The following is a 23,798-nucleotide window of genomic DNA, read 5'->3' on the forward strand; positions in this document are numbered from 1 at the left end:
ATGTGCAAGAACCTTGAGAACTTTCTTGATCTATTGGCTCCTGAGAGGTCTGAGCTTGGCCACGGTGGTAGCATTTAAGGAGGTCGTTCATGATGAGCTTCCTTATGAATTTTCAGTAAGGTCCGAAGGGGGATCATGGCGACAGAGTTGTCACAGGTGAGGCGGCGGATGACAGAGGTTTGGAACCTAGTGTTGAAAGAGGTGACCTCGTGGGTTTGGAGGAAGAGCTTGAAGAGTTCAAAAGAAGAAGCAACCTCGGTGGGCATGGAGCCGAAGTAGAGGGAGAAGATGGGGCCATGGCGCTTGGAGAGACGGATGAGGGAGTGGTGAATGAGAGGGTCCAAGAGGTGGAGGTGTCCCACTAAAGGGAGGCGAGACTTTGGGCTCAGAGGATTTGGAATTTCACCGTTGGAGTAGGGCGAGGGTGCATAAAGAGTGTTATCACTAAGAAGGTAATTGCAAGTAACATTGTTCCTTTGGGATTTTGCCATTGGAATAGGGCGAATGTGTGTTATCGCTGCAAAGGTGATGTAAGTTAAGGAAACATTATTTCTTTGGGATTTCGCCGTTGGAGTAGGGCGAAAGGGTGCATAAACATGCAAAGGTGATGCAAGTTAAGAAAACAATATTCCTTTGGGATTTCGCCGTTGGAGTAGGGCGAAGGTGTGTTATCCCTGCAAAGGTGATGCAAGTTAAGGAAACATTGTTCCTTTGGGATTTCGCCGTTGGAATTGGGCGAAAGGGTGCATAAACCTGCAAAGATGATGCAAGTTAAGGAAACATTATTCCTTTAGGATTTCGCCGTTGGAGTAGGGCGAAAGGGTGCATAAACATGCAAAGGTGATGCAAGTTAAGGAAATATTATTCCTTTGAGATTTCGCCGTTGGAATAGGGCGAAAGGATGCATAAACATGCAAAGGTGATGCAAGTTAAGGAAACATTATTCCTTTTTGCTCTCACTTACACGCAAGAAATCTGAGTTTGATGATTGCTCTTCTGGGTTATCCGCCATGCCGCCACAACGTTGCAAAGTCCCCACAGACGGCGCCAATGTACAAGATGTCTCTGGTACGAGTTGAGAGATGGATCGGGAACCTGCGGGTCGAGGCGAAGACCGGATCGCTTGACTGGAGCAATGGGGGAAGGTACCTGCAAAGGCACTCCGACACTCAAGTCAGAATGGATCTGAGAGGTGTAAGGTGTGAGGAATGAGTGAATACCTGGAGGGACCTGGATCTTCTATTTATAGGTGATGGTAGTTATCTTATCTTATCTTGTTTGGCTAAGATAAGGGAGACGTTTGAATTCGAAAGTTGGTTAGGAGCTCTAGAGGGCCGGTTCTGGGCCTTCTAGAAGGGCGAAGCGGGTCGGACCCGGGTAACCGGGTTCGGAGACCATTCCAGGCGTAGGATCCGTGGGTCGGATCCGTAACAGTACGAAAACATACACTAATTTTTTTTTAAAAATTATATCCAAATATAAAATAATTTTTGTGTATAAAAAAAATATCCTTTTTAAAAAATAAAAAAAAATTACTTTTTTTTAAGTCAATTAAAACTAACCCTAAGTGTAATTTGGTTTAAAAAGATAGATGTTTACAGGTGAGTTGGGAGCTAGTAAGTAGTAACCATTAAAAGAAGACAATATTTCTCAATGATAAGGTTATTTGCATAGTGCGCAAGATCCTTTACTAAGTTGGAAACTCTTGAAAAAAAATTTGCATAAAACACACTGTGCTAAAAAAAATGCCCAAAATATTAATAATAACTGAAAGAAAATCATTAATGATTTTTTCTTCTTTTTTAATGTTGTATATTATTTATGACAAGCATATTAATATTTTATCAAGTTACAAAAACCAAATCCAATAAATTATAATTTCTTTGAAAAAAACTTTTTGTAACCTTTATGACTCTTCCGAATGTACTAAAATTTTAATAAAATTATATAAATTTTATATTGCTACTTTCTTTTTTGTGTATTGAAGAATACCTCGTGCCATTTTTAATATATGCTCTCACTCACTTTTAATTGCTTTTTTGTTAAATAATCAAAGTTTTGATTCGAGTAGTGAGTGAGAGAAGAATATATAGAGGTAGTGGTTAGATCAATGAAAGAAGGGCCATTATATATAATCATCCAATTCTAGTGTTTGTGTTTGTATAATAACAATAATTGTAACGTGAGAATTAATTACTTAACAAACTAATAATTCACCATATATAGAGTACTTAATTGGTAGTCGTCCCGGGTGGTGCAGCCACAGGAAGCTTCAAAAGAGAAAATTTTTTAATTTGGATGCAATCCCAAAGAGTCAGTGATAGTTGCAGAAATTGGAGAGGAATTAGATGATACGTTGCATGGGAAGGAAGTGGGGTCCCAACATTTAGAAAATGAGGCTGGCTGGACCAAAGTCAGCGGTAAAAAGAGAGGAAAATTGAGTCAATCAAACAAAGCCCAACAAACATCTAAAGATAAAATGCCGGTGCGCTCAAATCAGAAATTGGACCAGAACCGTGACTTTGGGCTACGTATGAGAGGAGCCGAATCAGGGGTGAAGACCGGGTCGGTTAGCGGATCTAAGGCACGCATGGCATCTTCCAAACAGCAAGGGGTGAAGGACAAATCTGTCTCCGTTGCGGTGCCGACTTTCACTGCCATTATCAAAAACGGACACAAGAGGTTGCGCCCTTCTTCTTTGCAGAATTCACCGTCGACTCCGGACTGCCTTGGCGACACCAGCAAGCAGCAAATCGGCAAATTGGAAGGGTTGTCAGTGGAGGGACACAGACAAACCGGGCAAAAACCGGACAAGGACAAGCAAGGCTCAGGGGGATATGATGGTGGATCTTCATCATCTCGTTAGGGACTTCAGCTGAGGTTGGTCCTTTTTACAATACAAATTATTTTATGGATTATTTAGATTTAAGCTTTCTATTTTGGAATATTAGAGGTGCCTCTAATAAATTGGCCCGGGTTCATAGTAAGGAGTTAGCGAATAAATTTCATCCTACTTTTTTCATTCTGTTTGAAACCCATATTGCTTTCGAGAGGATGAAATCTTTTTGGAATAATCTAGGTTACCAGGGTGTTGGTATTGTTGAGGCTAATGGTCATAGTGGGGGTATCTGGGTTCTATGTTCTAATTCAAATATTTCTGTGAGAGTATTGGATGTAGTTGATCAATGTATCAGTTTTGAAATCACTATGGGCAATACATCTAGTTACTGCAGTGCGGTGTATGCTAATCCGCATATACATCGGCGTAAAGAACTGTGGGGTGACTTGACAAGGATTGCTAATATGATCCACGGACCTTGGATTGTGTTAGGGGACTTTAATGATGTCTTGTTGCAGAGTGAAGTTAGAGGGGGGCAATTTAGACTTGCCAGAGCAGAACAATTTGCGGAAACATTGGAGGATTGTGGGCTGTTTGATATGGGGGCTATTGGGAGAAGATTCACTTGGTACAGGAAGGTGAAAGGTGGGGTGCAGGTGGCCAAGAAGCTTGATAGAGCAGTCATCAACCAGGACTGACGACTAATGTTTCCGGAGGCTTATACTGAGGTGCTGGCGCGCCTTCACTCTGATCATTGCCCATTATTCACTAGGTGCAAGATGGCAAAGAGGGCTACCAAAGGCCATCGTCCGTTCAGATTCCAGGCTGCGTGGATGACTCATCCTCTTTTTAGGAATGTTGTTGATACAGCTTGGAATAGAGGAGCTCCGGATGTAGTCAAATGTTTGTTGGAGGTTCAAAAAGATGCAACTAGCTTCAATAAAAATGTTTTTGGCAATATTTTTGTTAAGAAAAGGGAGTTGGAGAGGCTTTTGAATGATGTTCAGATTACTCTGGAAAGTCGGGAAGATCAACAGCTTAGGATCAAAGAGCAAGTTTTGCATCAGGAACTGAATGCTGTCCTTCTTCAAGAAGAGTTATTGTGGTATCAAAAATCTAGAGAACAATGGGTGAGATGTGGAGACAGAAATACAAAATTTTTTCATCTGCAGACAGTTATCAGGAGAAAGAGGAACAAAATTCATGGGTTATTTTTGGAGGATGGGTCTTGGGCCACGGAGACTACGACTCTAGAAATGGCGGCAAATTCCTTCTTTCAAAAGCTCTTTTCTACAAGGGAGGATATTGACCTGGACGCCATGGGGCCTTTTCCTTGCCCGTCTCTTAGTACTGAGGCTTGTCAAAAGTTAGTGGAACCGGTGACGTCTGAAGAGGTTAAAAGAGCTGTGATGACCATGAGTTCATTTAAAGCCCCAGGGCCAGATGGATTTCAAGCAATCTTCTACAAAGAGTTCTGGGACTCTCTTAGCAACGATGTGTGTAGACTGGTCAAGCGAGCCTTTGAGGGTGAGCCACTGAATGCGGCTATTTTCGATACTCTCATTGTTCTAATTCCTAAAGTGGAAGTTCCCTCTTCCTTACGGGAGTTTCGGCCTATTAGCTTATGTAATGTAATTTATAAAATTGTCACAAAGGTTCTAGTTAACAGGTTCAGACCTTTCTTGTCGGAGATCATTGGTCCTTTGCAAGGAGGGTTCATTCCAGGAAGAGGAACCACAGAGAATATTATCATTGCTCAAGAGATTATGCACTTCATGAGGAACACCAAGTCTCGAAAAGGGACCATGGCATTCAAGATTGATTTGGAAAAAGCTTATGGCAGGGTAGACTGGCGTTTTCTGGAAGCTACTTTGGTCCGGTTTGGGTTTCCAAAGGCTACCATTAATCTTATATTGAATTGTGTGACTTCCTCTTCGTTGGCAGTTTTGTGGAATGGGAACAGGCTCCAAAATTTCAATCCGAAGAGAGGGTTGAGGCAAGGAGATCCTATGTCTCCTTATCTATTTGTACTCTGTATGGAAATGCTTGCCTGCTTTATCTCTCATAGAGTTTCCCAAGGTTTGTGGAACCCAGTTGCGGTTTCTAGGAATGGACCACGACTCTCTCATTTGATGTTTGCAGATGATCTTTTGCTTTTCTGTAAGGCATCAAAAGCTCAAGTAATAGAGGTCATGCATTGTTTGGACTTGTTTTCTAGAGCGTCAGGTTTAAAGGTAAATCTTCATAAGTCAAAGGCCCAGTGTTCCAAGAGGGTGTCGGAGAGGAGAAAAGAGGTTCTCTCAGGGGTCTCTAACATCCGGTTCTGCAATGATTTGGGTAAATACCTGGGAATTAACATCGGTCATGCCAGAGCTTCCAGGAAGACGGCTCAGGAGATTATTGAAAAAATTTCGAGAAAGCTCTCCAGTTGGAAAGGACGCCTACTGAATAAGGCAGGGAGGCTTTGTCTTGTTAAATCGGTTATGGCCTCTATCCCAGTTTATGAAATGCAAATTTCTCTTCTCCCAAAGTATGCATGTAATAAAATTGATTCCTTGATGAGACAATTCTTGTGGAAAGGCCAAGCGACTGGAAAAGGGCTGCCTCTGGTCAGGTGGGAGGTCGCCATAACTTCTAAAAAGGCAGGAGGATTGGGTATTAGGGATACTTCCTGTGCTAACATGGCGCTTCTGGGAAAGTTGGTATGGGATTGTCTAAATAATAGTGAGAAGTTATGGGTGCAGGTTCTGAAGCATAAATATCTCAGGAATCAATCTGATATGAACGGAAACAGTAGAAATTCTTCATCGGCTACCTGGAAGAACATTGTTAGTGCCTATGAGCATCTCAAGGAAGGGCTTCATTGGAATATTGGAGATGTCCACAAATCAGTTTGGTATGATGAGTGGACTCCTTTTGGTAAGCTTTGCAACCTTGTTCCTTATGTACATATTTCTGAATCAGATTTCATGGTGGCTGACTTGTGGAAAGGGGTGTCTTGGGAGGTTGATAGTCTTACCACGCCTATTTCGCATGAGATTAAGCAGTTTATTTGTGGTCTGAGATATCCTAGTTTGACTGAGTTGGAGCCACAGTAGGAATGGTGGCCTGCAGCAACAAAAAAGTATAGTGCAAGGGAGGGTTACAGATGGTTATTAAAGAAAACATTAAATTGGAATGCCAACAGTAATTGGAACTGGTTGTGGAACACAAACATTCCAGAGAAGTTCAAATTTACTATGTGGCTTAGCTTACATGATGCTCTACCAACTGAGACCTTTCGATTCAAGTGGCATTTAGCTTCTTCAGATATGTGTAAGAGATGTAACAAGGCGCAGGAGACTATGGAGCATTGCCTTAGAGACTGTGAACGATCAAAGGCAATCTGGTATATGTTGGATCCGAGTATCCTGGACTCGACGGCTGGTACTGCTCTTGAAGAATGGTTTCGGAAGGCCTTGGCTAACAATGAGGCGTCCTTTGGTGCAGGGCTTTGGTGGGTATGGAGACATAGGTGCAATGACATATTCAACACTGACAACCCTTGGACAGACCATAAGGTTGTTGCCTTGGCCAGAATTACCGCCAAGGACTTACAGGTTTACAGGAATCGAAGCAATGCCTTTAGGTCTCTCCGAAATTGCCTGTGTTGGAAACCACCGGTAGACAATAGTTTTAAAGTTAATTGTGATGCAAGCTTGTATATGGATTCAAATTTAGCGGTATTTGGGTGTATTATTAGAGATTCTAAGGGAGATTGAATCTCGGGCTGCTCTGGAAGCATTCCCCCTTGGTCTATAATCAGATGTGAATTATTTGCTGCTTGGAGGGGGCTGGTTTTAGCTTGGGATTGCGGTTTGAGGGATATTATATGTGAAACAGATTGCCTTGATATTCTGCCCATCATGCATGAGCTTACAAGTGGGTATCCATCTGAAGTAACAGATTTGGTTCACAAGATTCAGGAGCTTTTATCTCGTCCTTGGCTTGTTCACGTTGAATGGGTGTCCCGAGAAGCAAATAGAGCTGGGGATTGGATGGCTAAATATGGTGCCAAGAGTAACTCTAATCATGTTATTTGGTCTGAGTCTGGTGTTGATCTCCAACGAATCATCCACTCGAATTTAGAATAGTTTTTGCTTTGTTTCTTTCCTTGTTTAGTCACCAAAAAATTGGTAGCCGCCACAAAGCACATTACGTTTTTCTCAAGTACAAATAAAGTTAAGGTTCATGAATGCATGTTTTAATTTGTATCCCATGGGGTAATGCCTGCCATTATTGACCTATATGAAATTAAAAAGGTTAAGGCACTAAAGTATATTAATTTCTATTTTTTTTAAAAAAACTTTCTCCCTTAGCAAGCAACTTGCATATGAAATATTGTACCAAAATGGGCCAGGCATATTTAGTTGCTGGACATGGCCCACATAGCCCTATAGTTGGAATAACATTTTCTTGAGCAAAATACAAAAAATAATGTTAAAGAAATAATTTTTTCAACTATTTTTTTTAAATTATGTTATTTATTTTAAATCTTAAATTATGAGATTCTTAACCCAAAATTTTAAATTATAAATCTAAACTCAAAAATTGACTAATATTAATAAACTAAAAATTAATTCTTTATATTTTTTCAAATATAAATCCTCACATTCTCTTATTCCACCTTAAGCCAATAGAGTTTGAGAAGGAGAGAACAAATAAAGAGTGCAATCAATTAAACTAATTCTTTGGATTATTATGACCACATTAACAACTTTGGTTTCGGAATGGTTTGCTATACTACTTTGCTCGAAAGAATATGACAATGCATAAAGTAAAAGGACCTACAAGAAGGTGGTGCAAGATAATGGTGGGCTTCCAAAAGCTACAAATATTATAAGAAGGATTTTCATGGCGTATAGCTTATGTAGTTTACATTTATTGGTTTAATTAATTTGAGATATTATTGCAAGTGGATAAAAGAATCAAAGGCTACAACTGCTATTGGTGATTATATGTATTTGAGGACAAGACCTCAAGAATTCAATGTACTTTGGTTTTGAGTAGCGAATTGATTTTGAATATTTTTAATGAAATATATTCATTATATATCTTTCCCTATACTTTTATATTACATACAATTATATGCATAATATACCTGCTATAAAAATGTTTCTTTTGGTTTTAAAAATAAATAAAAATAAAAATGCCTTGGTAAATTACTTTGCCTATTAGTTTCTGTAACTACATTTTTTTAGATAATTAGCTAGGTGTTAATCTTGAGTATCTTTCGGTTGAAAATTAACGACTAATTTTTAGTTTTGTCTTAGACTATTTCTTAGCGGGTAAGGATTAGTCACAAATTCTATTGTATACATACACATTCTTACTCGTAAGAATCTGATTTATATATGATATTTAAATAAGAGAAAGTATTGGGAGCGAATAAAATATCTCTACAATGTGTATAATGGAGGTTTAGGGATGTCCGATTCAATAATAGAGATATAACTATTAGTGTTATTTTTTCTTATCAGCTTAAACTTTTGGGATGAGTAGTTTCATGACATGGTATGAGAATTCTAGATTCAAAATGTCAAGAATTTCATCTTTGATGAACCCCAAAATCAGTTTAGACTTTTAGAATGAGTGATCTTATAACATAAGATGTTTATTATCTCTGATATCCGAATAATTATTCTAGATAATATAAATAATGTTCATTTTTTAACTTATAATTCATTACACACATTATACAAATATTACATTGGCTCTTTAGCGGGATTCTTTAAATAATTCAAACAATTACTACCACTTGTTAGTGCATAAAGTGGATGAGAGTTAATTCAATTGCTGAAAATAAGTGGCACGTTCTTATCTGTCTAACTTAACTTGTAATCAATTTAGGTTAATAGGATCAATTGATATTAGTTTGGCATCATTACAAAGGATTCTATATATATATATATATATATATATATATATATATGGAAAAAATTATCGGTAATATTATAAAAAAACTAGAATTTATTTTATTTGGTATATATTAATTATTTATTAAATATATATTCATTATAATTAATAAATATTAATAAATAAAATACATTTTAACTGTTTTTTATTAATTTTATTTTGTTATCAAATATTTAAAAATAATAAATAAATGTAAGGTAAACAAATTTTGATTAATATATGATTGCTAGTCTGAAAACTGACCTAGACTTTCTTCTCAATCAAATCATTCCGTTTATGACGTGTATTAATTACTTAAATAATTATGCATACACAGAACCAACTCTAGAGAGCATTAATTTGGCATTCTTCTAACAAATTTATATAGAGTACTCAGCACAAGACATTGTATCATGCACACACGTGCATGCATATGTATATGTGAATATGCATTAATAAAATATTAAAATTTAACTAATTTGAATTATCAAACAATCAATTTACTCGTTTGCTTGGATAAGCGTCGAAAATTCGAATTTTATATTGTGTATTTAGCATTCTATTAGTCAATAACAAATTTTTAAATAAAATAAGATTTATAAAACAAAATAATTATAACAAAAAAATATAATATATGTGATTGAAGTATTTTTAATAACCAATAACATAGAGTTTAACAAAATATAATTCATATATTTTTATATTTATGTATATGTATATATATTAAGAAAAACTACCGAAATATATATATATATATATATATAATTATTTAACAAAATTAATATATAAGATTATGGAAAGTCTCATCTAAATTTAACAAGAACAAAACGATTTATATAGAAATGGTTCTCATGGATAATAAGGTAAGTTGATTATTTTCCATGATTCTTTCAAGTGATGTTAGGTCCATTTTATAAATATTTTTTATTCACATTTTAAGTTTATTTGATAAGTAAACCCTTACACGAATCAAAGACAGTGCGATTTTATAAATTTATAAGAGCTAATAGCCTTTATATTTAATTTGTTTTATAGTGTGATAATAGCCAATATATTTGTTGGTGGATTTAACTATTACTATATTATTTATGATCACATTCAGTATATATATATATTGTTCATACCCTGGCCTAATGATAAGGCCCAGGTCCAAACGAAAAGCCCAATCCAAAGGATTACGCCTCGCTCTATACCGATCTTCACCCCACGAAGTCGGTTCCTACCACGACTTGCTCTAAAGAAGTCGGGACGAAGATTAGCTGGTAGATAAACACCCATTCAAATGAGTAACTGCCCCTAAAATCTCTCTACCCACTTCCTGGAGCCATATCTCAACCTCCCTAAGATAAAGGGACGGTTATTCCCCATGAATAACGGAACTACACCAACGGTGGTTATGGGTTCACCACTATAAATACCCTGACACTCCTCAGGTATCTCTAAGCCCCAATACTCTCTAGACCTGTTTTGCTCCCTTTGCTGACTTTGGCATCAGAGTGTATTTGCAGGTACCACCCCCATTCTCTCATATCGAAGTCGGACAGGGGCCTTGGAGCATCAATCCGCTTGGATACTCCATCATTCCAACGATTGGGCCAGCCAAACTAATCTAACCCAATAATCTCTGGTTACCCACCGTAACATTGGCGCCGTTGCCGGGGACCCGAGAGATCAACCAGTAAAGGTGGACATGTCACAGGAAGACGGTCATGTGGCATTAGATTCCGAACAAGAGAATCTGGATACCGGAAACCACGACGCAGACCTGACCCTTCACCAGGAAACCAACGACCAACACAGGGAAGGAACCTTCGGATTTAAAAATCCGAAGACAAATTCCTCGAAGGGGCGTGAGTCAGAAAAGGATGGACCACCCCACGCAACTGAATTAATGGGGCTAGTCCATGTCCACCAAAGTCGCTTGGAACAGCTGGAACAGGAACGGGAGCAACAAAGGGAGATAGAAAAGCACCTAAGAGAGGAGATGGATCGACGAAAAGAGTTAGAGAAAAAACTCTTAAAGTTAGAATCCTCCCTCAGAGGTCGGAACTCCCGTGAAGATCGAGAAGAGTCGCCCCCGGGAGGGGAGGACCCTTTCAGTGAGGACATAATGAGAGCAAAAGTTCCAAAAAACTTTAAAAGCCCCGATATGGACCTCTATGACGGAACCACCGATCCAAAGCATCATCTAAGTAACTTTAAAAGTCGGATGTATCTGACTGATGCTTCTGATGCAACGCGCTGCAAAGCTTTTCCGACCACCTTATCGAAAGCAGCGATGAAGTGGTTCGATAGTCTCCCTCCAAGGTCAGTCACCAGCTTCGAGGACCTCTCGAGGAAGTTTCTGATGAGGTTCTCCATTCAGAAAGATAAAGTAAAGCATGCACCGAGCCTCCTGGGAATAAAGCAGGAGGTCGGAGAACCTCTACGAGATTATATGGAAAGGTTCAACAAAGCATGCTTAGAGATTCAAGACCTGCCCACCGAGACAGTCATTATGGGGCTAGTAAATGGACTTAGGGAAGGTTCCTTCTCACAATCCATATCAAAAAGGCACCCCACCTCCCTGAGTGACGTACAAGAAAGAGCTGAAAAGTACATCAACATGGAGGAAAACGTCAGGCTGAGAAAGTCGAGCTGGCGACCTGGGCACCTTCCCTCAATAAAAGAGAGAGAAAGGGAGCCCAAGAAGAAAGAAGACCTCGGTCCTGACAGGCCCAGGAAATATCACTCTTATACTCCTCTAAAGGTTTCTATAGTGGACGTATACAGAGAAATTTGCAATGCTGAAAGGCTGCCACCTCCCAGGCCCATTAAAAATAAAAAAGGAGGGAGTCGCAGCGACTACTGTGAGTACCATAAAATATATGGTCACTCGACAAATGACTGTTACGACCTTAAAAATGTGATAGAAAAGCTGGCCAGAGAAGGCCGACTTGACAGATATCTCATAGAAAGGTCGGACAATCATGGGAAGAGAAAGCGAGAAGATGCGGATAGAAGAGACCCACCACCGCAGACTCCGTAGAGACATATACATATGATCTCAGGCGGATTCGCAAGAGGGGGACTCACCAAGTCCGCTCGCAAAAGACACCTCAAGCGAGTATACCAGGTCGGAAATGAATCATCCGACCTTCCCACTATCTCATTTACAAAAGAGGATGGGCAAGGAGTAATCTCTGGACACGACGATCCAGTGGTAATAACTATGATCCTAGCTAATGCTCATCTCCACAGAACCCTAGTAGATCAAGGAAGCTCGGCAGATATCCTTTTCAAACCCGCGTTTGACAAACTGGGGCTGGATGAAAAGGAATTAAGAGCCTACCCCGACACCTTGTACGGGCTAGGCGATACGCTAATAAAACCACTAGGATTTATACCCCTCCACACTACCTTTGAAAAGGGGAAAAAATCCAAAACTCTGAGTATAGACTTTATAGTCATCGACGTAGGGTCAGCATACAATGCCCTAATCGGCAGAACCACCCTGAATCGACTCGGAGCGGTGGTGTCTACCCCCCATCTTTGCATGAAATTTCCGACACCTGCGGGAATAACAACAGTGCGGGGAGACCAGAAGTTGGCAAGAAAGTGTTACAATGAAAGCCTGAACCTGAGGGAAAAAGGCAAAGAGGTTCACACCATAGAGCTCGGTGGTGCAAGGGCCAAAGAAGAGCTACGACCACAGCCAGGAGGAAAAACTGAAGAAATACAGGTCGGCGAAGAGGAAGGAAAGAATACCAGCATAGGAGCCAACCTAGGGGAGACCCTGAAGCAAGGGTTGACTAAGCTCTTGAGAGACAAATCCGACCTCTTCGCCTGGAAGGCTTCCGACATGCCCGGGATAGACCCCAAGCTCATGTCCCACAAGCTCTCGGTACATCCGGGATCCCGACCTGTACAACAGAAAAGGCGCAAGCTCGGCCCGGAACGAGCCCTAGTGGTGGAAGAGCAAGTTCAGGCACTCCTAGAAGCCGGCTTCATTAGAGAAGTTAAATATCCAACATGGCTAGCAAATGTAGTTCTAGTCAAGAAGCAAAACGGCAATTGGAGGATGTGTTGACTACACCGACTTAAATAAAGCATGTCCCAAAGACCCTTATCCACTCCCGAGTATTGATACCTTAGTAGACTCTAGCTCGGGATATCAATACTTGTCGTTCATGGATGCCTACTCGGGATATAACCAAATCCCGATGTATGAGCCAGACCAGGAGAAAACATCATTCATCACGCCCAGAGCTAATTTTTGCTACGTGGTCATGCCATTTGGATTAAAAAATGCAGGGGCCACATACCAAAGGCTGATGAATAAGGTGTTCGCCCCTCACCTTGGGAGCTTAATGGAAGTCTACGTCGACGACATGCTAGTAAAAACCAAGGAAGGAGTCGACCTCTTATCAGACCTCTTGCAAGTCTTCGACACCATAAGGCTACACGGGATGAGGCTAAATCCCGCAAAATGTGCCTTTGCGGTAGAGGCTGGAAAATTCCTAGGTTTTATGCTAACACAGAGAGGGATTGAAGCAAATCCCGATAAGTGTAAAGCTATCCTGGAAATGAAGAGCCCGACTTGCTTAAGAGAGGTTCAGCAATTGAACGGCCGACTTGCAGCCCTCTCCAGGTTCTTGGCAGGATCAGCACTCAAATCCCTTCCACTGTTTTCTTTATTAAGAAAGGGATGCCAGTTCAAATGGACTCCGGAACGCGAAGAAGCATTCTAGGAGTTCAAAAGGTTCTTGAGTCAACCGCCAATCCTAACCCGACCTCTAGTCAGGGAAGATCTTGTCCTTTATTTATTCGTAGCAGACAAAGCTGTCGCATCAGCCCTGATAAGGGAGGACGAGGTCGGACAACATCCAGTTTACTTCATCAGCAAAGTTCTACAAGGCCCCGAGCTAAGGTACCACAAACTAGAGAAGTTTGCCTACTCCTTAGTAATAGCCTCACGAAGGCTACGGCCTTACTTTCAAGCACATACAATAAGAGTCCGAACAAACCAACCCATGAAGCAAATCCTCCAGAAGACGGATGTTGCGGGGAGAATGGTTCAATGGGCAATAGAGCTCTCCGAGTTTGATTTGAAGTATGAAACTCGGACAGCAATCAAAGCCCAATGCCTCACCGACTTCATAGCTGAGTACGCAGGAGACCAAGAGGAAAAGCCAACTACATGGGAACTCTATGTAGATGGATCCTCAAATAAAACAGGAAGCGGTGCAGGCATAATATTGGCGGATGAAAGGGGAACTCAAATAGAGGTATCCCTCAAATTCGAATTCCCAGCTTCAAATAACCAGGCAGAATATGAAGCCCTGATTGCAGGATTGAAGCTGGCATAAGAGGTCGGTGCGACATAAGTGATGATATACAGTGACTCTCAGGTGGTGACCTCCCAGATAAATGGAGAGTATCAGGCCAAAGACCCAAACATGAAGAGATACCTGAAAAAAACTTTGGAATACCTCAGACGCTTTGCCGAAACCGAAGTTAAGCATATAACTCGGGATCTCAATAGCAGAGCAGACGCCCTCTCCAAGTTAGCAAGTACTAAGCCAGGAGGGAACAATAGAAGCCTGATCCAGAAAACTCTCCAAGAGCCCTCTGTAGTAAAAGCAGAGGGCAAACAAGATGTCCTTGAGGTATCCGGGCTAAATCTCGGATGGATGAATCCTCTGGTCGAATACCTAAAATTCGACATCCTCCCCAAAGAGGAAAAAGAGGCCAAGAAAATCCGGAGGGAAGCACAATATTACACTCTGGTGAAAAATATCCTTTATAAAAGAGGAATATCAACGCCATTGTTGAAGTGCGTACCGACCTCAAGGACCACTGAAGTGCTAGAGGAGGTCCACAATGGAATCTGCGGAAACCATCTCGGAGCCAGGTCGCTAGCCAGAAAAGTAATCCGAGCTGGATTCTACTGGCCGACCTTGCAGAAAGACGCCACAGAATTTGTGAAAAAATGCCAACCTTGCCAAATGCATGCAAATTTTCACGTAGCTCCCCCCGAGCTAACCCAATTAAACAGTTTGTTACCATACAAAAACCTAGAAGGCCATTTTAATCGGCGATTTTAGTAGAGCTCAGTTATTCCCTCTGGTATTTGGAGGCATGACTAGGAAGGAAGACAGTTTGTGTAGTTTTAATTTTTCTTATGTCTTTTTTATTGCAGTGTCTATTTCTAGTTTTGAATTGTGTGTGTAAAATGTTAATATTTTAATTTTCCATGTAAATCAAAATTTTACCGAGTTATTAGATTGGTGTAATTGCTTAGACCGAAAATATTGTCAATACATCATCTTAGTGTGTAAATTAGTTTTAACAATGCTGATTTTGGAGTGCAACGTATTAATGGTCTCTGCTAATAAATGTCTATTTACTCGTAAAATATGAGCTATGTGTTGATGTATTCAGCTTGTTAATGATATCATAGATTTATTGACTAAATTGAAAATTAGTAACTAAAATAAAATAAAAATGTACAGCAATTTCTTTTTACGCTCTTGGTCATAGTTGTCAAAATCGGATCGAATTAGTCGGTCGGACTGGAAAATTGCTGAACCGACCATATGATCGGTCCGGATGATGCATACGGCCGGATAAAAGAGAAAACCGGTAAGAACCGGTTTAAACTGGTCGGTTTGGTAGAAAATTAGCGAACCGGTCGGATTTTAAAATCTGGACCGGTTCAAACTGGAAAAATTAGGGAAAAAAAAAGAAACCCCATCCCCAAACGAAAGCCTAGCTCACTACTCCCCCATTCTCCTTCCCTTCAGAGTTCAGAGAGACTGAGACTCTCCCCTATCCTTGTCTCCTTCAAGCTTCAGCTTCAACCTTGCTACTCTCACCCATTCTCCTTCGTGACTTCGTCCTTCCTGTCCTCCTGAAGAACCGAACGGCTGAACCCACCTTCCAAATCGGCAGCCACCCCAGCTCTCTCTCTGTCACCTCGGTTCACCGCCACGGCGCCACCGCACACTCACCTCCGTCGCCGCGCCTTCGCCGGATCCACCAGCTCTCCTCCGCTCGCATCTCGCGTCTCCTCCTCCGGCCGCCTGCGTCCCTGGTGTGCTCCATTGCTTCCCTGCCGTGAGCTCTCTTCGTGGTGTGCTCTACTGCTCCACTCTCTTTCCTGCCGTGAGCATTTACTTGTTTTTTCAGTTTTTTTTTTCCCGTGAAATTTCTTGTGTTATTGCTGTGAATTTTATTGTTGATTGGTTGATGAGCTGATTAGAAATAAATATGGCAGGGTTGAGTTGAAATGTTGAATTGGTTTTGAATGGCTGAATTAGTTGAATTGGTTTCTGAACTTGTTTATGAATTACTGAATTTCTGAATTTGCTGAATTGCTGAATTGCTGAAATTTCTTGTGTTATTGCTGTGAATTTTATTGTTGATTGGCTTATGAGCTGATTAGAAATAACTATGGCAGTGGTTGAATTTATTGAAGGTATAAATAAAGATAGCAAAGATATTAAAGAAAGAAGTCAAGAAGACTCAAGATTGGTTAGTTAGGATTGGTGTTCACAAGTTGGTTATTGGTGCATAATAATTTTGCAGTACATGTATAAATAGCTATGAGTCATCGGGTTCTAAAGAGAGAGATATAGATCATTGCTTTTGTATACACTTTTTTTTGTTATACTAATGAAGAGGTATATTCAGATTACAATAGGTTATTGGTTTTCATTCTGTTTTCTCAAAGGGTTCCTTTGCTATTATTTGTTCTTCAAGCTATTGCATAGTTCTTCATTCAGTTTTGGCTTCTTGGCAGAATTGAAATGTTGAATTGGTTTTAAATTGCTGAATTAGTTGAATTGGTTTTGAATCAGTTCTGAATTAGTTTATGAATTGCTGAATTTCTGAATTGCTGAATTATTTCTTAGATATAATTCATGAATTGTTACTCTTGTGTGTTAAACTAAGATACTATTGTAGTACTAACTAATTGAGACTTGATTGTTGTTAAATTAAGATACCATTGTAGCTGACTAATTCAAATTTTAATATAGTTATTGACTATTTTATATTTTTATTTACGTGGGACTGAGTCACCGGTTCAACCAGTGAATCAGTAGCCTGATTGGTTCGATAACCGGTTTGGTTCTGACAACTATGCTCTTGGTTGAGTTTATTGCAATTCACGTGGGCATTTCGTTTTATGTTCTTATTTTTAAGACCAAATTTGAGTGTTTACTCAAACACCTTTATGTTATGTCAGAGAGAGCGAAATTGATTGATTGTTTGATTTGTTTCGGTAGCAAAAAGCAAATAAATGCAGATAGAAACAATTGATATTGGTGGTAGGGTAGGGCAACAACAAAGCAACATGAAATTGAAATTTTCTTCTCTCTTTTTATTTTCCGTTTTCGAGCTGCAAGAGTGAAGAAGGTGAAGGAGGGTATGATGCTGAGAGTGGTGGTGCGATGGAGCTGCTGGAAGCCAATGGCTTCTCTTCCTCTCCCAACACTTCGATTCCCTCGCCGCCCACGTCTCCTCCGCTTCCCCACCTCAAACCTCCTCTCTCCTCTGTCCGCCTCCGCGACACTTGCTCCCAGTGACTCTTTCATCTCCTCCTCTTCCTCCTCCTTCCATGTTGATCTCCAACCTTATCTCCGCTGCTCCATGCCTCACAAGCACCTCCGAGTCGCAGTACTTCTCAGCGGCGGTGTTGACAGCAGCGTCGCCCTCCGGCTCCTCCACGCCGCCGGCCATTCCTGCACCGCCTTCTACCTCAAGATTTGGTTCCAAGTACTGCTCCCTCCGAACTCTAATCCCTCATTAAATTCTCACAACTGAGTGTTCATGACATGATTTGACCTAGTGTATGCTTGCATTTAGTTAGTTAACATAACTGCATCTTAATCCAACCATTCCCAACACACTTGCTTAGATTGGTTCTGATGCGTGGCTTTTATCTGTAGGAAGATTTTGAGAACTTTTGGTCAGAGTGCCCCTGGGAAGAGGATTTGAAGTATGCCAAAGCTGTTTGTAATCAGGTTAATTTCTTTCCTTGTTCACTACTCAAAAGAAAGAGCTCATTGTTGCTTATGTATAATGCAAACGAGTTTTATTACAGGTTGAGGTGCCATTAGAAGTTGTGCATTTGACCGATGAATACTGGAACAATGTGGTATGATGAAATGAACCCCTCTCTTGAACTTCTTTTTTTTCTATTCTTTACTCAGTTTCACCCAAGCTGTCAAACATCAAATTATAGCACACTCGTGTAATTAGACTATTAAAATAATTGAGTGATTCTAATTAAGATGCACACATGCTGCATATCAGGTTTCTTACATCATTGAAGAGTATCGTTGTGGCCGAACTCCTAATCCGGATGTTCTCTGTAACACAAGAATAAAATTTGGTGCGCATTGAATTACATGTGATGAACGAATCCACTGCCATGGTTTATTCTGTGTACTATTTCGTTAATCAAACATTAGTTTTTTCAGGTGCATTTTTGGATGCAATAAGTGGTATGGGATTTGACTATGTTGCCTCCGGACATTATGCAAATGTTATCCACCCATGTGCCGATCAAATGGAGGAACCTTCTGTTCTGGAGCTGTCGCAAGACATGGTACCCATATGAGATGTATATACCATTATCATTACCTGATCTTGTTTGCATTTCAGGTTTATAGGTGATATACATAGTCAGCTTTCTGTGAAGAATTTAGACAGATTAACTTAAATTTTTTTAGAAGTCCTATTAAGTGTTTGCTTTCTCGTTTATTACTCAGGTAAAAATTTTTGTTAGCAGTTGGTTTCTTACGTGGTTTTAAAATTTTAGGTGAAAGATCAAACGTATTTCCTTTCACACCTCTCACAGTCCCAGCTGAAGCAACTTCTTTTTCCTCTTGGGCGTATTTCCAAGGTTTGTTGCGAGTTGTGACTGACTTGTACCAGTTACATTGCTTTATTTTTGTGCATTATGTTGTCACTTTTATGATGGTCTAGCATGACTAATCGGCTGTATGCATTCAGAAAATACTTGTTACCTTTGTAGTGCCCTGAATTGTAATTTGAGTTTGAAAATTGTATGCTGTTTTGCACTAACCACTTATGAAAGGCCCGAGAAGTTATTTTGTTCTGTTTAGTTAACATTTTTTATCATTTCGGGCATGCTAACATTTTTTTGTAAATGAAAAGATTAAAAACAATTATAGCACTGCATTGTGAAAAATAAAATTTGAAGTCTAACTTTTGTCTCCTGCCACAAATTTTGCAGGATGAAGTCCGCAGGCTGGCAACAGAATTTGATCTTCCAAATAAGGATAGAAAGGATTCACAAGGTATATGCTTTTTGGGCAAGGTATGCAAAGTAAACAGCTCCATTACACTATATCTATGTCAAAGTTTTGAGAAATAGATTCTTTTACATATCACTAATGATTCTTTTGAATTGATTTGAATGTGGACGATGTTGATTCTGAAATTTTATTCATGTTAATTTACATTTTGAATAATTTACTTTTATGTTGTCAATTAGTTCACATTTTAGTATTTTGAAACAAATCTCAAAAATAGTTTTCTTATTCAAAACCATGTCCTTACCTTCTGGGTAGCAGATAAGGTTCAGTGAATTTGTTGCAAGACATATTGGGGAGAGGGAAGGTATCATACTAGAAGCTGAGACAGGAGATTTCCTTGGCAAACATCGGGGATTCTGGTTTTATACTATTGGCCAGCGTCAGGGTTTACGTCTACCTGGGGGCCCATGGTTTGTTCCCTCTATATTTCTTTTTGGCATCAACTGTATTATCTATCTAATGAAGTTTCGATCATATAATTATAGATTCCATTTTTCCCTGAAGATAGATCCCACATATTGTAGGTGAAGTATGAAAGTCTGAACTCTATAGTTCACATTGGGAGGTTTTTAAACTTTTGATAATTTTCTTGAAAAGGATCAAGCTTTTGCTCTTCAATAAGTTTCTCCACCTAGATTCATTTTAAAATTTGCTTTGATTGTATATTTATCCTAGTCTAAAGTATCAATTTTGGCCTCCTTGTAATGTTTCTTATCCCATTTTTCTTCTCGCGCAGGTACGTTGTTGAAAAGGATATTAAAAACAATGTAGTCTTTGTGTCAAGAAATTACTTTTCCTTTGACAAAAGAAGGCGTCTATTTCGTGTAAGCTCTTTAAAATGGTTGAGTGGGCTGCCTGCAACCCAGACAAGTCAGCTTCAATGCAAGGTGAGAAGTTCTCGAATTTCAGTTTTTCTTCCCTGTTGGGAGAAACTAGAAACATTTTCGTTCTGTGTATAGTACTGTAAGTTCTGTTATCTTGAACCATTTCAGGTGAGACACGGTCCGGGATTCTACGATTGTAGTTTCGAAATGGAAGTAGGAGAGGATGGTCAAGAAAGCGTTGCTGTTGTCCGGTTATCTGAAGATGATCAAGGCCTAGCAGCTGGGCAATTTGCGGCCTTCTATGAGGGAAGAAAATGCATAGGTTCCGGTGTGATTTTGGAGTCATGGGATGATCAAAGTTTTCCTGTATGTGCAAAAGCTTTAGAAATTGCAAGAATGGAAGATAAATCAAAGCTAGGGAATCCAGTTAAGATAAAAGTTAAACCAGAAGAGGTGTTTGTTTCCACAGAGGTAGCAAGCAAAGCATGATAAGAGAATAAGAAAATCTTGAGTTGCTGCCACTAAAACAATAAGCAGAGGGCCTTATATATTCCCTTCCAATTGGCAATCAAAAGAATCCATAGAAATGGACATAATGTAGGGAATAGGGATGACTATTTTATGATGCAATGCAAAGACAGTAGGAAAGTAAGAGCACCCATTATTCGGTAGTTTGTAGTTTTTTTTTGTGGGGGCGGAGGGGGTTGGTGGTAGCACCAATGTTCTGCAGTCTGTACATAAGTACATTATTGACAATATATAACTTAAAGATGCTTCACATGTAACAGAGAAATTTAATTATTGTATCATGGGGAAGATATCAATGAAATATTGGTAGAAAAGACATTTATGATGCGGACAATGCAAACTTATTTAACATCAATGTTTTTTGCAGCGTTGTGAGCACAAATGTTCTAATCTGTCATTAACTGAATCAGTTGTAATAATAAAAAGTGGTGGGAACAATTGGTATATAGGTATAACTATATGAGAAGCAAAATAAAAAATGCAAACTGCTTTACAAAAATGATGTTACTAACTACATATTATTACATTAAATGGGAAAATGATCATGTCAACTTTATTTTTCATAATACTTCACACAAACACTTTGTATTATATATTTGCATAAATTTGTAGAGAAAATAAGCGACATTATTAAAATCAATTATGTTAGGTGTATATCAAAATTAATTATCAAAATTAGCTACTAGTATAAAATAAATATTAAAATATAAAATATATTAAAAATAAATTAAATAACACATTTATATGCAAATATATAATAATTGATTGTAGTATATAAATATCATTTTTGTATTAAAATACGAATATCTGTTTTTCATTAAATTAAATATTGTTAATGATTGTTCTTAGGTATATATACATTAACAAATAAAAAGAAATTTTACATTAAAAAAAGAGAAAGGGGGATAAACTCTGCCGCAATGTCGAGTGTTCCAGCATTTAGCTTCATAATTATCAAGTCCGACTCGACTTAATCGGTTCGATTAAAAATCTAGTCATCTGATCAAACCGAGTCATTCTCTATATGTTCAAACATTAGACCCGCTAAAATTCGGGTTGACCGGCCTGAATTTTAGGGGAAAAAGAATTGACCTGGTCGGTTTATATAACCGTACTTTCTTCTTTTGTAACTCGAAAACGGCGTCCTAATCTGATCTCAAGCCCTTAACGTCCTGCTTCTCTCAAGGCTCTTTCTCCTCACTGTCTCACCCAAGCTCAAGCGCTCTCACCTCTCTCGTGGTTGGTGTTGTCATCGCACTCACTCACATCTCCAGTCTCGCTCGCTTACTCACCGTCTTGCATTCAAGGTTGTTGTCGCGCGCTGTGTGGTCACCGCCGTCTCGCTTTCGGTCGCCGCCTTACCTGCGCTCGCCTTTGCCGGCGGCAGAAGCAGACGAAACCAACATCTGGTCCCTCGGCTGGTGGTGGTCATCGTCTTTCCCCTAATTTGCTTGCTTTGTTGCCTTCCGTGGGGTCGTCGTCTTCTAGTTTGAGGTCCTCGCCGTCGCCAACTGCCGTAGACCATTGGTGAGTCCTTGCATCATTGCTTCTCCTGTTTTGTCTCTTCTACATTTTTTTTCTCCCTATATTTTGAGATGTTGAATTTCTAATCAATTAATTTGCCTTGTTGATGATCTAAATGTTGTTGTAAATACTAGAATTTGTTGCTGTTTTTGTTGCAATAAGTTGAATTTGTTGATGATTATCATTATTGAACCTTAAAATTTTTGATGTCTTGCTAAAATAATCACTTAGATAAATTTTTTGTTGCTGTAAATTATTTTTTGAACTAAACTTTTTGTTGCTGAAAATTATCATAATTGAATTTATTATTAAAAATTATCAACGAATTGAATTTGTTACTGTATAAATATATTTGATTTTTAATATTGATTGATTTGATTCTTACATAGATAATATTGGTCAAGCTCCAAGTTTGTCCGATAAAGATATAGATACCGACTTTAAAATCATTTTTAGACTTAATTTAGTTATTGTGTTACTAGAAATCGGTCCGCACGATGCACAGTTGGTTATATATAATCGGTTATAAAATAATTAAAGTGTTGTAGAATAAATAAGGAAGAGATAATAAAGTAAAGTATAAATAGAAAAATACTACTATCAGAATTTACCAATACTATTATATTACTATAAAGATAATATATTAATATTATATTAGTAGTATGTGAAGAAAGAAAGTAAAAGTGCTATATATTATAGTGCATATAAGAAAGAGAGAGAGAAAGTATTTGCTTTTATTATTGCTGTGTCAAAAGCTTCAGCCTTATTCCCCTATTTATATATGTGCAATGTTTCACTTTTTCAAATGTTGGAAAACATGCACCGCTTATTCTTTAATGTTTGTACTTCCCAATAGTACTTGAATGGAAGAATAGATTATGCTGAGTAGATATTGAATGGATATATGGACATCCATATTGTAACACTCCCCCTTGGATGTCCATTTAGGATTATGCCTCGTTAAAACCTTACTAAAAAAAACCTAATGGGAAAAAAACTTTAGTAAAGAAAAAAGAGTACAATATCCTTTGTGATGGGGACTGCCTCATTAAAAACCTTGTCAAGAAAAATCCAATGGGAAAAAACCTGACGAAGGAAAAAATAGTACAGTCTCCTCCTCTTGTCGACATCATTTAATATCTCGAAATCGGCGCATCCCAATCTCATGTACCAATCTTTCAAAGGAGGATTTTGGGAGTGACTTTGTGAATAAATATGCCAAATTGTCACTTGAGCGGATCTGTTGGACATCAATTGTCCCTTGATTTTGAAGATCATGAGTGAAGAAGAATTTGGGAGAAATATGCTTTGTTCTATCACCTTTGATGTATCCGCCTTTAAGTTGAGCAATGCATGCTGTATTATCTTCAAACAGAACAGTTGGAGCTATCTTATGATCAATCAGTCCACATGATGACAGAATATATTGGATCAAACTCTTGAGCCAAAAACACGTACGACTAGCTTCATGTATTGCTAGTATTTCAGCATGATTAGAGGAGGTTGCTGCTATCGTCTGTTTCGTGGACCTCCATGATATAGCTGTACCACCATATGTGAACAGGTATCCTGTTTGAGATCTCCCTTTATGTGGATCAGACAAGTAGCCAGCATCTGCATAGCCAACTAGTTGTGACTTGGATCCATAGGGATAAAACAATCCCATATCAACCGTCCCATGAAGATATCGAAAGATTTGTTTGATTCTGTTCCAATGTCTTCTGGTTGGAGAAGAACTATACCTTGCTAATAAATTCACAGCAAATGATATATCGGGTCGTGTATTATTAGCAAGATATATTAGTACTCCAATGGCAATAA

At 39.0% G+C, this 23,798-nt stretch overlaps 1 protein-coding gene across 5 annotated transcripts; it reads left to right on the forward strand.

The window, feature by feature from the left end:
* The first annotated feature begins 15,513 nt into the window (after window positions 1-15,513).
* LOC107624756 (uncharacterized) lies at window positions 15,514-20,787 on the forward strand. 5 transcript variants are annotated; one of them, XM_088506286.1, is made up of 11 exons: window positions 15,514-15,919; window positions 17,164-17,533; window positions 17,707-17,781; window positions 17,862-17,915; window positions 18,074-18,152; window positions 18,241-18,368; window positions 18,582-18,665; window positions 19,020-19,103; window positions 19,360-19,511; window positions 19,838-19,988; window positions 20,094-20,787. In XM_088506286.1, the coding sequence occupies exons 2-11, from the start codon at window positions 17,186-17,188 to the stop codon at window positions 20,412-20,414; spliced, it is 1,476 nt and encodes a 491-aa protein (XP_088362412.1). In that variant the 5' UTR covers window positions 15,514-15,919; window positions 17,164-17,185; the 3' UTR covers window positions 20,415-20,787. The 5 variants fall into 5 exon arrangements, with proteins under 5 accessions (XP_088362412.1, XP_088362411.1, XP_088362410.1 ...); XM_088506285.1 differs by having other exon boundaries at window positions 15,518-15,919; window positions 17,171-17,533; XM_088506284.1 differs by having other exon boundaries at window positions 15,586-15,887.
* The last annotated feature ends 3,011 nt before the right edge of the window (window positions 20,788-23,798 follow it).

The sequence above is a fragment of the Arachis ipaensis genome, chromosome B2 (assembly GCF_059453495.1).
Source record: "Arachis ipaensis isolate K30076 ecotype BB chromosome B2, ASM5945349v1, whole genome shotgun sequence".
In the NCBI taxonomy this organism is placed as follows: Eukaryota; Viridiplantae; Streptophyta; class Magnoliopsida; order Fabales; family Fabaceae; genus Arachis; species Arachis ipaensis.

Coding starts and splice junctions, on each gene's coding strand:
- LOC107624756 (XM_088506286.1), top strand. CDS start 17,186: ATGATGCTGAGAGTGGTGGTGCGATGGAGCTGCTGGAAGCCAATGGCT. Junction 17,534..17,706: donor ACCTCAAGATTTGGTTCCAA/GTACTGCTCCCT, acceptor TTTTATCTGTAG/GAAGATTTTGAGAACTTTTG. Junction 19,104..19,359: donor GTATATGCTTTTTGGGCAAG/GTATGCAAAGTA, acceptor TCTGGGTAGCAG/ATAAGGTTCAGTGAATTTGT.